The sequence below is a fragment of the Drosophila nasuta genome, chromosome 3, assembly GCF_023558535.2.
Source record: "Drosophila nasuta strain 15112-1781.00 chromosome 3, ASM2355853v1, whole genome shotgun sequence".
NCBI lineage: Eukaryota > Metazoa > Arthropoda > Insecta > Diptera > Drosophilidae > Drosophila > Drosophila nasuta.
Window position 1 is genome coordinate 9732666 of NC_083457.1, and position 19136 is coordinate 9751801.

The 19136-nt window shown below is 39.3% G+C and overlaps 4 protein-coding genes across 9 annotated transcripts; 3 read left to right on the plus strand and 1 right to left on the minus strand.

Moving 5' to 3' along the window:
• Positions 1–45: 45 nt before the first annotated feature.
• LOC132793555 (G8 domain-containing protein DDB_G0286311-like) lies at positions 46–1008 on the plus strand. The gene is made up of 2 exons (XM_060803527.1): positions 46–65; positions 547–1008. Exons 1-2 carry the CDS (start codon positions 46–48, stop codon positions 950–952), a joined length of 426 nt encoding a protein of 141 aa, XP_060659510.1. The 3' UTR covers positions 953–1008.
• A 4092-nt stretch (positions 1009–5100) lies between these two features.
• Positions 5101–5568, plus strand: LOC132793560 (uncharacterized). Its single transcript, XM_060803534.1, has one exon. The coding sequence runs from the start codon at positions 5101–5103 to the stop codon at positions 5566–5568; it is 468 nt and encodes a 155-aa protein (XP_060659517.1).
• A 5508-nt stretch (positions 5569–11076) lies between these two features.
• Positions 11077–15448, plus strand: LOC132789004 (translation initiation factor IF-2). 5 transcript variants are annotated; one of them, XM_060796728.1, is made up of 4 exons: positions 11077–11197; positions 11290–11451; positions 14345–14527; positions 14631–15448. In XM_060796728.1, exons 3-4 carry the CDS (start codon positions 14347–14349, stop codon positions 15446–15448), a joined length of 999 nt encoding a protein of 332 aa, XP_060652711.1. In that variant the 5' UTR covers positions 11077–11197; positions 11290–11451; positions 14345–14346. The 5 variants fall into 5 exon arrangements, with proteins under 5 accessions (XP_060652711.1, XP_060652707.1, XP_060652706.1 ...); XM_060796724.1 differs by lacking the exons at positions 11077–11197; positions 11290–11451 and adding an exon at positions 13921–14162 and having other exon boundaries at positions 14324–14527; positions 14646–15448; XM_060796723.1 differs by lacking the exons at positions 11077–11197; positions 11290–11451 and adding an exon at positions 13922–14162 and having other exon boundaries at positions 14324–14527.
• On the minus strand, positions 15446–18759 carry LOC132789001 (ADP-ribosylation factor GTPase-activating protein 2). Of its 2 annotated transcripts, XR_009632669.1 has the most exons (7): positions 18374–18759; positions 17973–18296; positions 17692–17844; positions 17451–17591; positions 16555–17395; positions 16277–16495; positions 15446–15557 (listed from the first exon to the last, which is right to left on the minus strand). XR_009632669.1 is itself a non-coding variant. In XM_060796721.1 (6 exons), the coding sequence occupies exons 1-6, from the start codon at positions 18452–18454 to the stop codon at positions 16341–16343; spliced, it is 1695 nt and encodes a 564-aa protein (XP_060652704.1). In that variant the 5' UTR covers positions 18455–18759; the 3' UTR covers positions 15667–16340. The 2 variants fall into 2 exon arrangements, 1 of the variants encoding a protein (XP_060652704.1); XM_060796721.1 differs by lacking the exon at positions 15446–15557 and having other exon boundaries at positions 15667–16495.
• Between the last annotated feature and the right edge of the window lie 377 nt (positions 18760–19136).

Here is a 19136-nt window from a genome sequence, read left to right on the forward strand (position 1 = left end):
AAAAGCCATCTAAGTAATACGTATACGTGATAATGCAATGAAATTATGAATCTCATGGCTCAAATGTATGTATATACATACATATTTAATACGTATATGATACATGTACTAAAAACGGTTTGAAATAATTTCAATTAATTTCCGTAGCCATAGTTTCAAAATTAATTTAATCTACGTATACGTAATATGTTAGTGTGGCGGACTTTTTTTCTAGACAAATGTTAGTGTGAAATTTATTACTATTCGAGTATATACCTGAAATCGGCAATGCTTCTTTTTCCATTGGATGTCAATGATTAACTATTACCTTAGCATCTGCTTGAACATTTGGTCTTCTTTTAATTGCGGAATATTTAAAATATGCGCAACATATGTTTTCAAATATTTGCTTTGTAAATAAATTAAACCAACGCAATATTAATAACCACACTTCAGCACAAAAATAGAGGGAGTAGAAATCTACCATTCTAGCACTTCTCCACTGAGTAAACAAATTCAATAAATAGCTCTCAAATTATATTATTATCTTTGGGATTTGGTCAATAGACCAACGACTAGTCCTTCCACTAGTCCTACCACTAGTACTTCTACTAGTCCTTCCACCAGTCCAACTACTAGTACTTCCACTAGTCCTACCACTAGTACTTCTACTAGTCCTTCCACCAGTACTTCCACCAGTCCATCAACAACTACTTCGACTAGTCCTTCCAGCAGCCCATCATCGACTACTTCCACAACTACTCCTTCCGACAGCAGCTCCAGCACTACTACCGATTCAGAGGAAGCCGAAAGACTTCGCGAAAGAATTAGGCGCTTGAGAGCCGAACGTCGCCGATTGAGAAATGAGCTTCGTAAGTCTAGAGCTCGTACAGCCGCGATCCGAAGAAGGCGCAACGCTGCAGTTAATAGGCGTCTACGCCAACGCGCAAACAGGATCAATCGCCATGGTTGAAGTATCTAGTGAAACCACTAAACAAACATAATTTTAAATTAATAAAATATAAATAATGCAAGCATAATAATTGTATGTTGTTTATTAATTGATGTAATCATGGATCTTATTTAATTATCAGTCTTTTAGTAAGTAGGTGTTCATACGGCCATGGCTATATTGTCTCGACTGTTGACTCTGATGTAGAATATATGCATACATTTTTTAGGGACGGAGTTGGCGTCTTATGCCTGATACATACATACATACATACATTTCCTATTCGCACACACTTTTATTCTTTGGTTGGTGAGCACAAAAAGACAAACTTCGATCAACAATTCTATGCATTAAACTCATCCTGGATGAATTTCTATTTAAGCATGTTCACAAATTCGGTATCTATTTGTTTCTGTTGATAGGTTCATAACATAATGAAAACTCCGCATATGAATGGGTGAACAGTTGGCCATGACTACATTGATGATATCGATTTTGACAATTCTAATAATGTAAAGGGTCTTATTACTATACCTAAATACGGAGATGCTTCAAGTTTCACTCTTAGTGTATAATTAACTCAGCACCTACTTTAAAATTAGTCCTCTTTTAATTGAGGAATATTCGCAACATGCGCAACATATGAATTAAAATACATATTTGCTTTCTAAAAATATTTAAGCTACTCACAAAAAAACCACACTTCAACACAAATACAAAAACACAATAGATTTCCGCCATTTTAGCACTTTAGCACTTAAATAGCAAACAAATTATTATATTTGCCTTGCTACATTAGCAGTCTAATCGTTGTCCACAACGGATCGTACCGCCTCCGAGCACCTCTACATCCAATTCTTCAAGCACTTCGGCATCAAGTTCATCGAGCACTCTGTCATCTAGCTCAACAAGTGCTCCGGTATCCAGTTCTTTAAGCACTCCGTCATCCAGTTCTTCCAATAGTCCTTCCACCAGCCCATCCACAAGAACTTTTCTTCTAGCAGTACAAGCGGTTAAAAATTTTTGTTGGTTTAATCTTAGATTATATTACAACATTCTGCATATCTGCTGATGAATGTAGTACCTCTTTACACTCATAAATTTTTGTAGGAAAGTACCTCGAACAAGCTCTAGAAGTTGAATTGTTAATAAAATTAGAATTATGGGATAGACACATTATACTTGTGCTTACAATTACAATAGCAAAGAAAACTCGCAAATTCTTTAAATTCAAGAATAATGTTCTCAAAATCAAAGAATATTATTTTAACTCCAGGTAAATAAAATTTGAAAACTCACTACTTAATCACGTTATAATCTTTATTATTATTATTTTTTTTTTTCTTTGTGTTCGCGTAAAAGTTTTGGCGTAAGGCTAAAACACTTTTTGAAGGTAATCGATATATCGGAAATTGACTTCGACTGTTCTCATCAATTAAGTTGTTTGATAATTTGTGGGATGCGTACAGATCTGACTGTTATCAATTATGTTTTAATTTCATGACGCCATGAACCTAAGTATTTTAATCTGAATCAAATTCAATAATTGAGTTGATGCGCTATGGATGAATATATTTAGTCAGAGTTTTAAAACTCTTTTTTTCTATTTAATTATTATATTCTTCTCCTTGTATACATTAACAATGTCAACTGGACATATCTCCTTTGGAGTCTGCAAACTCTTCCATAAATACAATTAGTATAACACTTTGCTTTATGCTTATTGCTTACAAAATAAATTCACCTATGCTAACAAGCCGGGCTGTCGCTTAATAATAGAAACTTTCCACTAGCTAATAGCCTCTAACGCAAATATAAATATAAAGATCTGTTTTGTGCTTCTCTCAAATTGGGAGTTGGACGACAGACACAAAGTCGCTATTGAAACAACTGGTTATATTTATGTATAATTGAGACTTTTTAAGAAAAGATCAGGTAATTTTTCTATAAATAGCTTAAACCTTTCATAATCTAATCATTTAGAAACTTAACCATGCGTTTTACATTGGCTTTATTCATCGCTCTCGTCAGCTGCCTGGTCGTTGCTAGATGCGCGGACACCACCTCCTCGGATACTTCCTCCGACTCATCATCGGATCTGTCCAGCAACTCTACTTCTTTGAACTCCACTTCCTCAGAAACCACTGTTTCGGAATCCCCACGTCCTTTACTTAAGGGTCGACTTCACATCGGTGTCATTATTAACAATCGTTTTCACCGCGGTTAGTAGACCTGGAACGAAATTGAATTAAACGATAATATTGCAATACAAGCATAATTAAATAGTTTTACTACAAATTCTTATGGAATCAATAAATCTAGATGATATGTGTGTAAATTGAATTAAATAAATTGAGTAAGTTTTTCGTCTATTTCATGCTATGCTCAGCACGCTTTAGATGATTAACAATATCTGACATCAATGTCGCAAATCTGAAGCAAACCCATATTGAAGCATTTTTTTTATTTAAAAATTCCTGCCATAGACAATTTATAAAACGATATTATAATGATATTTTACATATTTCGATTAGATGGAGTCCTAGACTTTAAAAGCATATTTCTGAATCATAAAGCTACTTTGCTGTTTTCCTTGTGTTCGGTTATTAGCTCTTTGGCAGCTTAAATATTCGGATCTCTTTGTTGGATAAATGCCATTCACAATATTCGCCACAAATCCCATAGCTTTTGGTTCTCCCAAAATATGGTCATACTGCTAACCCGTTGAATGTTATCAACTATATCGTCTACCAATCTTTCCATCAGCCCATTAACGAGAAGTCTCGTTAGCCCTGAAATACTTCAGTTCTAGCACCAGAAACACAGTGGTGGAAAGACGTCGTCTATTAAACATAATTTCTCTCTGGAAAACTCAGCATCGACGCTAAAGACCCAGATTCGCAACAAATCCAGCTCAGAAAAGCTAGTATGGTATATAGCGAAGTGGCTTTATGATTGAGGAGAATACTCTTAAAGTCAAAGACTCCTTGTAATCAAAATATACAAAAATATATAGCGATGTTAAATTTCTGTGTAACGCCTATCAATTATTTTTAATTAATAAAATTTCCTCAAAGCCACAAGCTCAAGTGTTTTAATAAATTGACTAAGCCTAACAATAAGTGATCATCTCTTAAAATTAATAGTAATTGATAGTTCTAATAAACTGTAATTTGCTATAATCGCTAAGGATACATTGGTAGATCACTACGAAGCAGAAGAGAATTTTTTGTGAGTTCTCGTACTAGATGTTTTGTATGAATGAAAAGGTATTTTCCTTATGTTCGGTTATTAATTCTTTGGCAGCTCGAATATTGAGATCTATCTGTTGAAAAAATTGCCATTCACAATTTTCGCAATCAATCCCAACGCTTTCGGTTCTTACACAATATGGTCACACTACCCCATTGAATTATTTTTGCCAACAAGTTCTAATGTCCACTTCAGACTAGAAATGTTTTTAAATGACAGAACAAAAATTTTAAACAACGGGAAAAAGTCTAATAATGGAAATATAACGTATTATATTGCTAGAAAATCTTGTGTTGGTCGTGCGATTCCATTATTTGGTATTTTTTAATATTTGTGGAAAATTAAATAATTGTTTTGGGTTTTTTTATTCAGGTTTACAATGAACTTCACATCGACGTTCGATTAAACAGAATGTAAAAGAAAATATTTTAATCTGAATTGTTTATTTGATGCGCCTTTAATGAATAAAGTTAGTCAGTAGACCAAGATTTAAAAGTACAATTATTACGTTTTTCCACATGTTTTCATTAACAACACCATCAGCACATTCCATCCATTGAAGTGTGCGAGCTTATTTGGCACTTGGCTCATGCCTTTTGTTTTATAAAATAATATCACTAAGGCAAATAAACCAATCTGTAACCAATAGAAACGATTCAAGAACGAAAAGTTCCCAAAATAAATAAACTATAAATATAAATATCTGTTTTGCAATTTGTCCAAATTGGGAGTTGGCCAAAAGATCAACAACGCCACATAATGACTGAGATATAGCATTACATAAAATCGAACAAAAGTCGCTATTGAAACAACTGGTTATATTCATAAACAGTTGGGACCGTATTATGTAAAATATCACGGCATTCTGCTATAAAAGGCTTGTAACTTTCACAATCTAATCATTAAGAAGCTTAACCATGCGTTTTACATTGGCACTAGTGATCGCTTTCGTCGGCTGCCTGGTCGTTGTTCGATGCGCCACCTCGGATCCTACAGGTAGTGCAGATCCGACCTCTTCAGATCCTTCGCCGACCACTTCAGATCCTTCCCCGACCACTTCAACTCCTACTACTTCGACGTCCACTTCAGATCCTAGTACATCGCCGACCACTTCAACTCCTACAACTTCGACGTCCACTACAGATCCTAGTACATCGACATCCACTTCGTCTAACAGCACTACTTCGTCTAACAGCACCTCGACTGCATCAACAGAGGCTGAAAGACTTAAGCTTTTGAAAATTCTTGAACTCGTGAAAGAACGCAAGAAGGAAGCAGCAAATGCAAAACGTCGTGTAGTTGTAGTCAAGGTCGTCGAACCTCGCACCGTTGTGAAGAAGAAGGCTGAAGTAGTGGTCACAAGAAGGATCGTTCGTCGTGGTTGAAGACACTAGACGGAAGTCTAAGATTTAAAAAAAAGCATATTGATTTAAATAAAATGCAAATAGATCAAGCACAATTTAATTGTTTTACTATATACTCATATAGATGAGTCCAAAGGTATCTTTAAACTAGAAAAAACAAGCGCTTAAATTCTTTTCAGCAGGAAGACTTTATTGGTCGAGTAGTATATAGTAAAATAAAAGCCATCTAAGTAATACGTATACGTGATAATGCAATGAAATTATGAATCTCATGACTCAAATGTATGTATATACATACATATTTAATACGTATATGATACATGTACTAAAAACGGTTTGAAATAATTTCAATTAATTTCCGTAGCCATAGTTTCAAAATTAATTTAATCTACGTATACGTAATATGTTAGTGTGGCGGACTTTTTTTCTAGACAAATGTTAGTGTGAAATTTATTACTATTCGAGTATATACCTGAAATCGGCAATGCTTCTTTTTCCATTGGATGTCAATGATTAACTATTACCTTAGCATCTGCTTGAACATTTGGTCTTCTTTTAATTGCGGAATATTTAAAATATGCGCAACATATGTTTTCAAATATTTGCTTTGTAAATAAATTAAACCAACGCAATATTAATAACCACACTTCAGCACAAAAATAGAGGGAGTAGAAATCTACCATTCTAGCACTTCTCCACTGAGTAAACAAATTCAATAAATAGCTCTCAAATTATATTATTATCTTTGGGATTTGGTCAATAGATCAACGTAGCAAACTATGGAATCTGGGAAATTCCCTATTGAAACAGCTGGTTATAGCACAATTTTTCATTTCGATGAGTATCGTATTCTGGTATATAAGCCAGCCATCTTTCTCAATCCAATCATTAAGAAACTTAAAAATGCGCTTTGCCTTGGTTTTAGTTTTTGCTCTTGTCAGCGGCCCGATCGTTGCAAGATGCGCCACAGCGCCCGCCGCCTCAACCAGCCCGACATCCAGTTCATCAACAAGTCCAACAAGTTCTTCTTCTACTCCGGCAGCCAGCTCTTCTACAAGTCCTACCAGCAGTTCGTCTTCAACAAGTCCTACTTCCAGCAGCTCATCAACCGCCACCACGACCACAGCACCAGCTACCACTACTACTACCGCTAGCAGTACCACAAGCTCAAGCTCAAGCACAAGCACGAGCACAACCACATTTACGGCAGCCGAAAGAAGACGCTTGTTGAGAAGAATTGCTCGCTTGAGAGCTGATCGTCGCCGCTTGAGATTGCGTCTTCGTGAACGATCAAGAGGTTGCAGAACCGTGGTTCGCAGATCTCGCAGCGATAATACAAGTGGTTCAACTGGTACAAGGCGTCTAGTACGTCTACGCAGAGGTAGACTCAATCGCCGCGGTTGAACAAGTTACGAACATTGTCATTTTTAATGGAATAAAATATAAATAATGCAAGCATAATAATCATGATTTATTTATCGATTTTTGCTATGGATGCTCATAAAAAAAAGCTATTATCATCTCGAACTGCTTATTGTTCTTCATTACACTCTTAATCGTAGAAATGTATATGCTCAAGTGTGCTCTTAAAGTTGAATTGACAACAATGACAATTGTTGAACGGAAACAAAAGAGTCGTGCATACAATTACGTATGCTTATTGTGGCACATCCGGCAGAGAAAACAGCATGTACCAAAATCCGTATGAGGCTCATTAGAAAAGTTTTTTGGTCATGGAGGCAGAGCAACCAGAATTGACCATAAAATAAATTGAAGTCGGCAACAAAAAGCAAGCAAATGAATTCGAGTGAAACAGGTGGAACAAAAAGCATAACAACTGCAGCGTGACAAACAATGGGACAGTTTGAAATGGGTTCAGGGATGGCATGTAATGCTCCTGTTCTCCTGGTCATGTGTCAATGTAGCGGACGACAACGACAACGACGAGGAAATCGTCGTGTAGAGGTCGAGTTCTATTGCGACAGCGACGGCGGCTCCCCTGGGTGGCAGAGAGGCGATAAGAACAACGAACTGCGATAGTGTCACAAAACAAATAAGTTGCCTAAAAACCGCAAAACCAACAGCAACAAACTGGACACGACACAACACGGCAACAACAACAACAACAGCTATGACCACTAATGTCCAACCGCACACAAATAAAGAGATAGAGAGCAAACATATAGGGACATACATACATATATACCTAGAGAGAAAGAAGAGGGATTGGAAAGGGTTATCAGGGGATGTCACGCGGTTGCAATTGCATTGTCAAAGTTTTATAGGCTCATGGAAAATGCTGAGCGTATTCTTTAAAGTTGAATCAATTAAGTTGAAAGTAGCGAGTAGAATTAGTAGAAAATTAGTTGCTATTAGCAAGTTGGATTAGAAACATTTTTAAAAAGGATCTAAAACCCATAGAAAAAATATTCAAATTATATGTCGATTACAATTACCCAAATGACTGCAGCGAGTTGATGTCATCTATAGTAACGAGTGACTGTTAAAAAATAGCAAGATCTCCTTACAACAAACTGTGAATGAGAAGACTTATATTCTATTTATATATTTAAAACGCCGGCAGAAGATGAAAGTAAAATAAGAACTCAATCTGAGGAGTAGTTATTAGCGAGTTGGTTTAGTGAAAAGTAACCAATAAATAATTAAATTAAATATCGATGACAAATGCGTATAGGCTATATATTTCAAGATTTCAATTTCAATAAATAGACAATATATAAATTTGCGATGCAAATACAAACTGTAAAACAAAAAGTAACGAGGCAATGCCTTAAATTTCACTATCTAAGCACACAAAAGAAAAGGGAAAGCCAGTGTGTCACTCCATTGAAGTCGCACTGTCAACGATTTATTAGAACTTTCTTTAAGACTTAAAACGGTGTACTCTTAACCGGCGAGTAATGCGTGAAACGGCGAGTGAGAGTGACGAGTGGCGAGTGCTGCACTTTAATGGCATTGCCTACTTTGAGGCGCACACAATTTTTGAAGTGCTCTGTAAATATTTTCTAATAAATTTTGCACTCCCATTAGGAGGCGACCCTAGCAAACGACAGCCTAAGATTTCATTACGTTGCACTCAAGTGTTTCCTGCCAGTCTGCCCTGGTCTGGCCTGGCCTGGCCTTTATGTTGACTGGCTCCGCCCACGTAATGAAAATTCTTCCTACGTAATTAGCAATGCTGCTATGCATTGAGAGGAGAAGAGAACAGAGTGGAGAGCGGAGCTTGGATGGCGGCATTGCCGGCGTTTCAAGTATTTGAGAGTGTTTTTAATACGCATCAACAAAAGTGGGCAATGCCAGCAGCGAGGCGTGGAACGTCGGCAGAGGTGTCGTTGCCGTTGTCGTTGTTGAGCTGCTCCATTCACACTTGACATATGCAAATGTGCACTTTAAATGGATTTATATTGTACGTGGCCTGCCATTAGCCTCGATGTGCTTTCTTTTTTGTGGGTCGGCGTGGTCGTCAACTTCTAGTCTAGTAATTAAAGCCAACAGACGAGCAATTTAAACAGCGGACGTTGTGATTGAAATACTCACACATCTAATGGGTCACAATGCAGTCACAATCAACGGCAGCAGCAGCAGCAGCGGCAGCTCATTGTCTGCATTCAAATTATTTACACATTATCTGCAGCAGGCAGCCAAAAGGCAGCACTAAGATCTCTCCAGGGCATGTCATCCAGACAGTCAGAGAAAAAGAGAATGGGCGACTGAGCATTGTTATTTTAATAGTTTAAGTAACCATAATATGTTGAGTACTTTTTAATAAACTTGAAACATGAGCAAATGTTTTGTTTGTGCGCGTGCGGCACAAGGACACCAGGGACCTGGGACCAGGAACAAGCAACCAGGAACCAGGCAACCTCTACTACAAGTGTCTACAGCACAGGCCAAGATTTATGCAAACCAAAATGTTGCCAAAAATTACAATTTAATGGAGTAGACACTGTGTTTTCCTTGTTGTTGTTTTGTGCGTGTGCGGGCGTGCGAGTGTGTGTGGCACATAATGAGCAGCGAACTGCGAGCAACTTGCAACAGAAACTTGCACAAAGACACAACCTGAAAGTGCTTGGGGAGGGGCTCAACAAAGCGTCGAGTGGCCAACTGGCAATGTTAGCAAAAGTAACTTCTCTAATTTTGTAGGAAATATGAAGCCATTAAAGCTGCAACAGACATGGAAAATGGCAACATCTTGACTGCGCCAAAGTCTCTAGTCAGCGTGCAACATGCCCCAGGCCAGGCCGGGCCATGTGGCGCCTGGCGCTCTGTGAAAGTTGTCCTCGAGAGTGTGAAAATAAATTCTGTAAGAGGTGGAGTGGTGGGCAACTCGTTTGCATGTTCTCTTCACTTCCAACTTCACTAAAAACATCTGTTGCATTTTTTTTTCTATTGCAACAATTTATATGCACAAAGTGAATACTACAAAAATAAAAATTAAAAAAAAAAAAAATGAGGACAAACAACAACAACTAGTGTACACTTATACATATATTTAATTGCCAACTTTCAAGTGACAGGCAGCGAGAAAAATGACCAGTGCCGAGGTCGAAAGGACATATCCAGCAGAAGTCCTTTTGCCATTCGGACTATTCACATTCTGGCCAAGGCTTGCACTTAATCACTGCTGCGACCAGCTGTGCCAGCTCCGCCCTGTGGTTGTTAAGTCTCGACATTGCATCCAACTCTCTGACTCTCTGATTGTGAGTCTAACTCTGTGTGTCCTTTTTTATTATAACACAATTCTATGAAAATTTATCGGCTTGAAATTGAGACACCTGCGTGGGTCAAGTGAATTACGTTTGCTCTTTCAGTTGTACCATTTTTAAACGGGGTATCAGACCTTTAAGAGCAAGCTTACATTCGAAGAGGGGAAGTCTAAGAGAAGGCCGTTCTCGATTTATAATTTAATTAAGAATACTAGTTGTCAATATTTGCAGTCATCTAATTAGATATAACATATACGAAAGCTACAGTCGAGTGTGCTCCAATGCGAGATACTTATTTTGACCTACCTATTAAGAATAAAACAATTTGTTTAAATAACTTCTACCATTTCTATCTGATCGCAACCAAAATTTCAGTAACTTTTATAGTTAATATTGAATTTACAAAAATCGCTTTATCTTCAAATCTACGCTTGTTATTCAACTTTTATCGAATTGCGGGAACGGAAGTGGACGTGCCAAAAATACAACATTTAAAAAAAGAAGTAAATAAAAAAATGTAAACCTATTTAAAACACTTGGATAACAAAAATGACAAGTGTAAAAGTAATAAAAATATTTTTTATTAAAAATATCTGGAAACTCTTAATTTTTTCTCGAATAAATAGTAGCTTTACTTTGCTTTATATGTAAAAGTCTTAATAAATTGTTTCTCTTACAATAAAGTTTAAATTAACACAAATCTTAAATTGAAAATGTAATTTAGTTTAATTTGCAATGTTTTATTGTGTAACTATTTAAGCAAAATTTTCTTGAGAAATCATATAACGAAATTATTCACGAGTAATGCAAGCATTAAGAGAGATGACATTAAGTCAAATAATTTTCTTGATAATTGCAAGCTGCAATCGAGCTGAGAATTTCACGTGCGAAAATGAGAAGGAAATTAACGAAATGGAAATGATGTAAGAAAACGGTTGTTAAAATACGTTCACCGCAATGACGGCTGCATGAAATTAACTTAATTTTAATTTCCGTTGATTAATTGCATTGTCAGGCGAATGCGAGATGAAATGTCCAGAGCGTGTCCCGAACACATCAGGGAGAACTGAGAATCGAGAACGTTTTTGTAGACCCCGATGGATGAAAACCGCATGCCAAGTGTTAAATGTCAGCCACGCTTTTTAATGCAATTGAGCGACGCGTTGGTGCAGCACATGTGAGTGCCATTTAATTATAAATTAAAATAATATCAAATATATTTACATACTCGTTCACGTACTTGGATTGGACTGAACCAAATGTCATTTTAATTGCGACTGCAATACAGTTGAGGTTGAAAACTACTCGTACTATACGGCGGGTGCTCGAATTTTCGAGGCATCTGAACTGAACTCTGTGCTCTGAATATCGCCAGAGCCACTGCCAACGATTGTTCTTCAAATTGCTTTTTAAGCACCGCGCGAATTTCATTGAAATTCCGTTTGCGCCTCGCCAATAATGTTGTACATTAAGTTGACTCTTTGTGTTTTTTGTTGTATAATATATATTTGGTAGGTGTTTTTATTTTTTTTTTTTTTTTTTTGTGGTTGTGGGTTGTCCCGCAAAACAGAAAACATGTTGTTCTATTTGGAATTATTTTTGGTTTGGGCATGGCTATCTAGTGCAATGGATATTTATTTTTATGGTCTTGGGTGTTCCGAATTCGAGAATTAAATGAAACGTAAAAAGCTAACTGCTTCAAAAAGTTGCCTGCCATTTGCATAAATGTCCAATGCCCAATGCCCGTTGTCCGATAAACAGGTGTTCAACAGGATATTAAATGTTTTTTTCCTTTGTTTTTTCCCCATTTTTTTTTTTTTTTTTTTTGAAGCTAACTATTGCGTAGAACGGTCTTAAGTGTGCACATTATCATGCCAAGCACACGCGCTTGTTGCTTCTTTTTTTGTTTTGTTTAGCCATTTGCATAAAAGGCGTGATAATTAGAGGCATGTGTTTTGGATAAATCATAAAGTGGTTCAGTTAAATTGAATTGCGCAGAGATAATGACTGTTGCTGGGTGGTCTGCAAAGAAACAAATGTTCGAGGAGCAAACTGAAGTCCCTTATAACTTTTGATTGACTCTTCAACTCTATCAGTAGATGAGGAAGTTCGATGAAACATAAAACTATTTTATTTATTAAGTATTCATCGCGTTGTCGCTTTCTAATTTCGAATTATATACGTAGCTACCTGCTCAGAATAGATGGACAAATAGATAATATTCAGTAAACGCATTTTGATTTATGAATAATTACAGAAAGCACCGAAATTCATTACACGCATTCGAAATTAATGGCGTAAGCTTCTGATTTTCCCCACTTTTAAATGACATCATTATCTGATCTCATAATCAAATCAGCAATTAAAACATTGATCTACTTCTAAAGCGAACATTGGGACTCAACAAAATAAATACAAATACTTTGAAATATAGTAAAATTGTAGAATTATAGTGACTAATCAAAAATGCATTTCTTAGAGCAAAAAAAAAAGAATGATTGCAACTGTGTTTTAAGAAGCCGCCGCACCACGTTGCGTATGATTAATGCATTTGTCGAGAGCAAAAAAAAGCGACTGAAAGGAAGCTTCAGCAGGCGACAGCAGCTCAGACTGAGACAGAGCTCAATTAATGATGAAATGCACGTCGTGAAATTGAAGTTTGAGAGGCAAGGAAAACTGGCAATAATTGACTTTTAAAAGGAAACAGGTGGCGCCCAACTCAAAAGACGTCAGCGAAAAAAAAACAGAGAACTGCTGACGTCAGTTGAAGGAATGACTCAGGTGTCTCCTATAACTGAAATTACAGTAGTACAACGTATGCAAGAGTATCTATTTTAGGCATCAGGATGAATCACAGACAGACATCGTAGGCTTCCTCTTCCGATATGATCCTCTGTTGTCCGTTGAGGCAAGCAACAACTCCCAAAGCAAGTCGCAATGTCCATCTTATTTATGCGCTGCATGTCTTTGAGCATTATTTTTATTGTAATTCTCTAGGCGGCGGACTTTTATCAACGGCGATAAGCCGCACACGCACCCATAAACCTCGTTTCGTTTCGAACCTGCCGTGTCCACGGGTGTACAACAAAATGACCTTAAAATTAAATGAGCAATTTTATTGTTATGGTCAACATGCGTGCATTATTTACGAGTAATTTTACCAACTCAACTAAAGGCAAAATAAATAAATAAACAAAATAGAATAATAAATTTGCAAAAATAATTAGGCAAGTGCGGGTAATTCTTTCCTGACACTTTCAATTGAACATATTAGGGTGATCGCATTAACCATAAACAGATCCATAAACTGACAGCTTCTCTCGCCTTGTCTTGTCTTCTTGTCTTCCGTCGCACAGTTCGCCATTCGATAATGCAAATTTTGAAGCCGCTGATATCCAACTCATCGCAACTGGTAACAGCCAACTGTCGACGACTGGCAACAGGCGGTTCGCACGTTCGGAGTCAAGACTCGAGACTCGAGACGAGTCGAGTCGCTTCCAGGGAGAACCAATGCCGCATACTAAGCAGGGGCGCTGAGGCCCCACTTTGGGTATATCCGAGTTTTTAGCAAAGCGAGCTCATTATGCTCATTTTGTATGCTTTTTTTGCCAATCTGCTTTCGTATATAAATCTAACGCGTTCCGTTGGATAGTCATCACTTCTTTGGTGGAAACTTCAGTGTCAAGTTTAGCTCCTGCTGTGATCAGTGCGCGAATCTAATAAAATCTAAAAAAAAAACATCAAATTCCCTACATTTGCAATCTTAAATAAGGATTTATCCGAAAAACTTTAAAATCACTCCAATCAACATGAAGTTCAGTGTTGCGTTTGCTTTGTTGGTGATCGTCGGGTTTGTGGCCATCGGCGATGCTCTGCCTGCCAGGAAAAGTGAGTGACCAATTGCCCAAAAAAGGATACGCACAATAAATCTCCGAAAATAAATTCAATAATATTCTCTACCAAAAGGGGAAATATATTCATTTCATCCACATCTTATTCTCTCGTTCCATCCACATCCAACACCATCCACAATTTCGACTTTACTGAAGATCGACAATACTTTGTTCCAGGAATGGTTTACTACCAGCAGCCTGCCGCCGCTGAATGGTACGGTGCTGGGTCCGGTGTTGGTCCCCAGCAGAGGATTATGTACATGCAGTATGTGCAGCCAGGACGCACTCATGCCCGCTCCACTCAAGCAGCCAGCGCCCTTGTGGCCGGCGAATCTGTTGCCACTGGCACCTATCTGAAGGGTAAGCCAACGACATGATTTTGTCTTCCATTATGCCATCCCACATTCACTAACCAAATCCCTAAAAAAAAATCCTCACATTTTCCCTTGTTGTTCTAACAAAGATTGCAATCACGCAGAGTCCGATGTCGCAGTCAGCGTTGATGACAGCAGCGCCGAGGGCGCCCAGGCCGATGATGTCCTGAGCGCTGCCGGTGCCCAAGGTGCCACCTCTGTGGCCGAGGCCTACCCCGATGAGGCTCCCGTCGTCCAGGTTGCCGTCGACAACGCCGCCGAATCCGAAGCCGAGGTCGAGGCTGAGGTGCCAGCTGCTGTAGAGAACGATGATGCCGCCAAGGTGCCACGCGATTTCAACTTTGCCGCCGAGGAAGCCGCTGCCGCTCCCGTCGAGACTGAAGCTGAGGAACCCGCCGCTGTGCCCGCTGTTGAGCAAGCCGCTGAGGAAGAGTTGCCCGCCCCCGCTCCAATTGCTCCTGTCGCTCCCGTTGTGCCAGCCAAGCGTGTTCTGCCCGTCCAGAAGAAGAAGGTCATCGTTGAGCTCGACCAGTCTGCCGATGATGTTGAGGAGGCTCAAGTTGCTGCCATTGAGGATGAAGAGGCCGAGAACGCTGTCGCCGATGATGTCGAGGAGGATGATGAGGATGTTGTTGAGCCCGTCAAGCCCGTTGTCGTTAAGCGTCGCCCAGCTGCTCGTCGTCCAGCTGCCAGACAGCCAGCTCCTGCTAAGCCCGCCAAGAAGCCACTGCCCGCTGGCACCTTCTTCCCCATTGACTTCGGTGGCACCAACGGTGGCGCCATTGCCATTGCCAACTCCTTCAGCACGGGCGAGGGCGGCTCTGCCACTTCGCACGCCATCGCTTATGGTTCTCCCGATGCTGCTCGTGCTCGCGTCCGTCCCAATCCCAGCAAGCGTCGCCATTAAGCGGCTCTGCTCCACGACTGATGCTCAATCCCAATGCAAAACAAAAAACACCACCAATTCTTGCTAACGCATCGCCAAGGTGCAAACGATATCTTCTTCATTTCGAAGTCTGTAACAGAGTTTTGTAAAAATTAGTCGAATTGTAAACACAGTAAATACAATAAAAAAAAGTTCTTTCTGTTTTTTAAATACTCAAGTGTTATTTACTTCACAATTAATAATTAGCTGCTTTCTGTTTTTGCAATGCAATTATTTTATTTCATAGACTTTTTTTTAGTTTAAATTTTAAAAACAAATTAATCGCTGTTCAAACTTAATACATTACTAGATGGAACCAAAGGCTTGAAAAAAACATTTGATTTAACAAAACAAGAATGCAGAACTTAGCGAAGTAAATGCCTTAATCGGTAAATAGATAAAACCAAAAAAACATCAGCCATCGGATTTGACTTAAGAGCTAATGGTTGTTCCTCAATTGTGATATCATTGTGTTGTGTGTATATAATATAATCATTTCTCTCTTTTTGTGTTTTTGCTTATTCTTATGCTTCTTCTTGTCTGCATTCAATGCGCTAATTTTACAATAATTATTTCGGTGTATATGAATTCAGAAGACACTACGCTTACGCTTAACTTGGTTGCTTTTCGTTTTTTTGTTGTTTTGGAATTCAATGCAACTGCAATGTGAGTGCTGTCGGCTTGGAATTTGTTTATAACCCTTGTTGTTGCACATGTGCTAAAGTGAAGTGAGACTACTCTATACATATACATATATATATATGTGTGTGTATATACTCGTGTATGCATTAAAAAAACATTAAAACTAACACGGCAACTGTTGCTGTCTACTGTCCCCGCACCCGGCTTTCCACTCTCCACTCTCTCTTCACTATCAGTAACCGTATTTGTCCTGCAGCGAGGACATGACATCGTTGGCCAGATTGCTCAGCCTGCCGGCCACTTTGTGTACTCCCTGGCGCACGCTCTCCTTAACATCATCGAGATCGGGAGCATTGAAGTTCACCGCCGTCGAGTAGCCACCAGAACCTAAATACGAAAGTACATTTAAAGATGGTTTGTTTATAGAATGTAATTAAAATTATTACTGTTGCGATTGTTCAAGCCACCGCCGCCTGACGTTCCGTCGCCAAAGTAATCGGATGACGATATAGCGCGTGAGCCCTGGAAACGATTAAGATTTGCGCTAATATCAGCCGATGATTGTTCGCTCGCAAAGAACTGATCGGAGCCAAAGCCTTTGGCATTGCCAAATTTTTGTTGAGCCGCCACAGGATCATTGCTATTGTAGCTGCTATTACTCTTGCTGCTTTTACTTTTGCTGGCCAATGATGCTGATCCGCCACTGGTCGCCTTGGGCTTGTCGTAGTCACTGCTGGCCGCAAACATTGACGTAATATTACTATGCGTGCCACCAATGGGTTCAATCGTCTCATAGCCCAACGCATCCAGTTCATATTTATCCAATTTGCTGCTGCTGCCAGTGCTTGACTCCTTCTTTTCACCGTACAAATTCAACGAATGATCATTGAAGAAATTATCATTCTCCAGCGCTGCCAGTTTGCTTTGTGCACTTGACTTGGGCGCAGCTGTCTGCTGCAGAGTTTCCATGTCACTCAGCGCGGAATGCGCCACATCGGAGCCACGTAAATTGAAACCCATGCCCAGACGCTCCATTTGCTTGGCCTTGGCGGGATCGATGCTCTTGAGCTTGGCCTCCTCGCGTGTCTTTTGCAGCGACAGATCCTGATATGCCAAACGCATACTGGCCACCGTCTCCAGTTGCTCTTCAGCGGTTTGTGGCTTGTCAGCGACAGCAGCAGCAGCTGCTGTTTTGCTCTCATTCGCTGCATTGGCGCGTGCTTCGATGTCGGCAAAGTTAGTCTTTACTTTTGTGGCGCCCAAGCCGCCCACCTTTCGTGCTCCCAACTGAAGAAGAAACATATTTAGTTATAGTTTAAATTTATAGTTTTGCGCCACTTACTGCTCCCTTCTTGGGCTGTATTTTGCGCACACCAATCGAAGACGGCACCGCTGCAGGTGCCACAATGGCATTGAGCAGATCAACGCTGGGTGCGCCCGTATCAGCTGCCACAATTGGCGTCGTGGTTGCTTTGGGTTCCAGCTGCAAGCATAGAATAATTAATTTGAATGTCTAAACTGTACAGGTTGTAAACAAAGCCGTAAACAAATGTAACAAAACAGCGTGTCTAGTGGTTTTTTACCTTGGGCGTGTTGCTTGCCAGGCTGATATTGTTGTTCTCGAGCAAAGCGTTGGCATTGTCATTGTCGCATTGCGCAAAGAAGTCCTCCTCCTGCTGTTCCTCCTTGGCGGCATCGTTACCCTCACTCTTGTCGGCCGTGGGCTCCAAATGCAGCTGTGTAGATGAGTGTGTCGTGTATGTTTGTTGTTGGGCAAGCAAGCAAAGCAAAGAACAAGAACAGGAACAGCAACAGAGTGTCAAAGTTAGTAGGAAACAACGCAACGTGTGGAATGGACACTCACCTTGGTGCCATGCACCTTCATGGCTTGCTGAGCTAGCGAAGATAACTTGTCGCGATAGAGCTGTGCTGCCCGTGAATTGTATTTGACTTGAGCATCGCTGCTGGTGCAGTTGTGGCCACGAAAGAATTGTGCCGCATTCGCATTACCACCCAGCTGCATTTGACGCAACTGCAGCCAAGTCCAGTTGGTGTCGAGGTTCGTGCTGCGCACAAAGGTCAAATGCACGCCGAGATTGCGATGGACGGCAGAGCAATCGATGCATATGAAGATGCCATACGTGACGGAGGACCATGTGGGCGCTTTAGTGGCGCAATCAAAGCAGGACTATTTAAGCAAATATAATCATAATTAGATCATTTCATGGAATTGGGAAACTAGGAAATTTTGATTGATTTACTGACCTTGTTAGCTGGTTGCGCACGCAGACGACTGAAAACGGCTTCAATTTCTTGTTTTGTGGGTCCCGTTGCATTGTTCGACATCTTTGTTGACGAAGTTGATTCCCTCTTTTTTTCTTGTGAATTTGTTAATTTAAGTAAATTGTTTTCGTGGCTGCCTCTCGCTGTGCTATCTTCCTCTCTCTGTCTTCACTTTTCACCGAGATTGTTTTATTGACACTTGCTGCTCTATGACCTCAACTGCGGCTTCCCTAAACTTATTGCAAACCTTTTAAAATTTGGATCAATTGCATTTGGCAACGTTTGTTTTAAATGCTTTGTAGTTTGCTATTCGTGTTCAAGAATTTTTGACGTGTGTTTTTCGTTCCAGTCCCCCTTCCACGTTCACGATAGAGATGAGTTTAGTGTGACCGCAGGTCGCATTTGGAAAAGTCTTATTTAAAGCATACAAATAGCAGGGTATATTCTGCATTTAAAATTTGTTAAATTCATTGTTATGCTAATAAATTATAATTATAACTTTTCGTTTATTACATATTCGATTAAACAATTAATCTTGACGATTTTCGTTTTCATTTTTTAAAACTAATATTCAATAATATATATTTTATTTTAAGAATGAACGATAAAATATTCTATTAATAATGATGAATATTTGCTCAAAATTACTATAAATTTGTAATAGATGTTTGCAAGATATTTAGGGGAATGTTTTACAACCTCATCAGCGACCTCCGCCTAAAAATAAAAACCGTTCATCGTACCG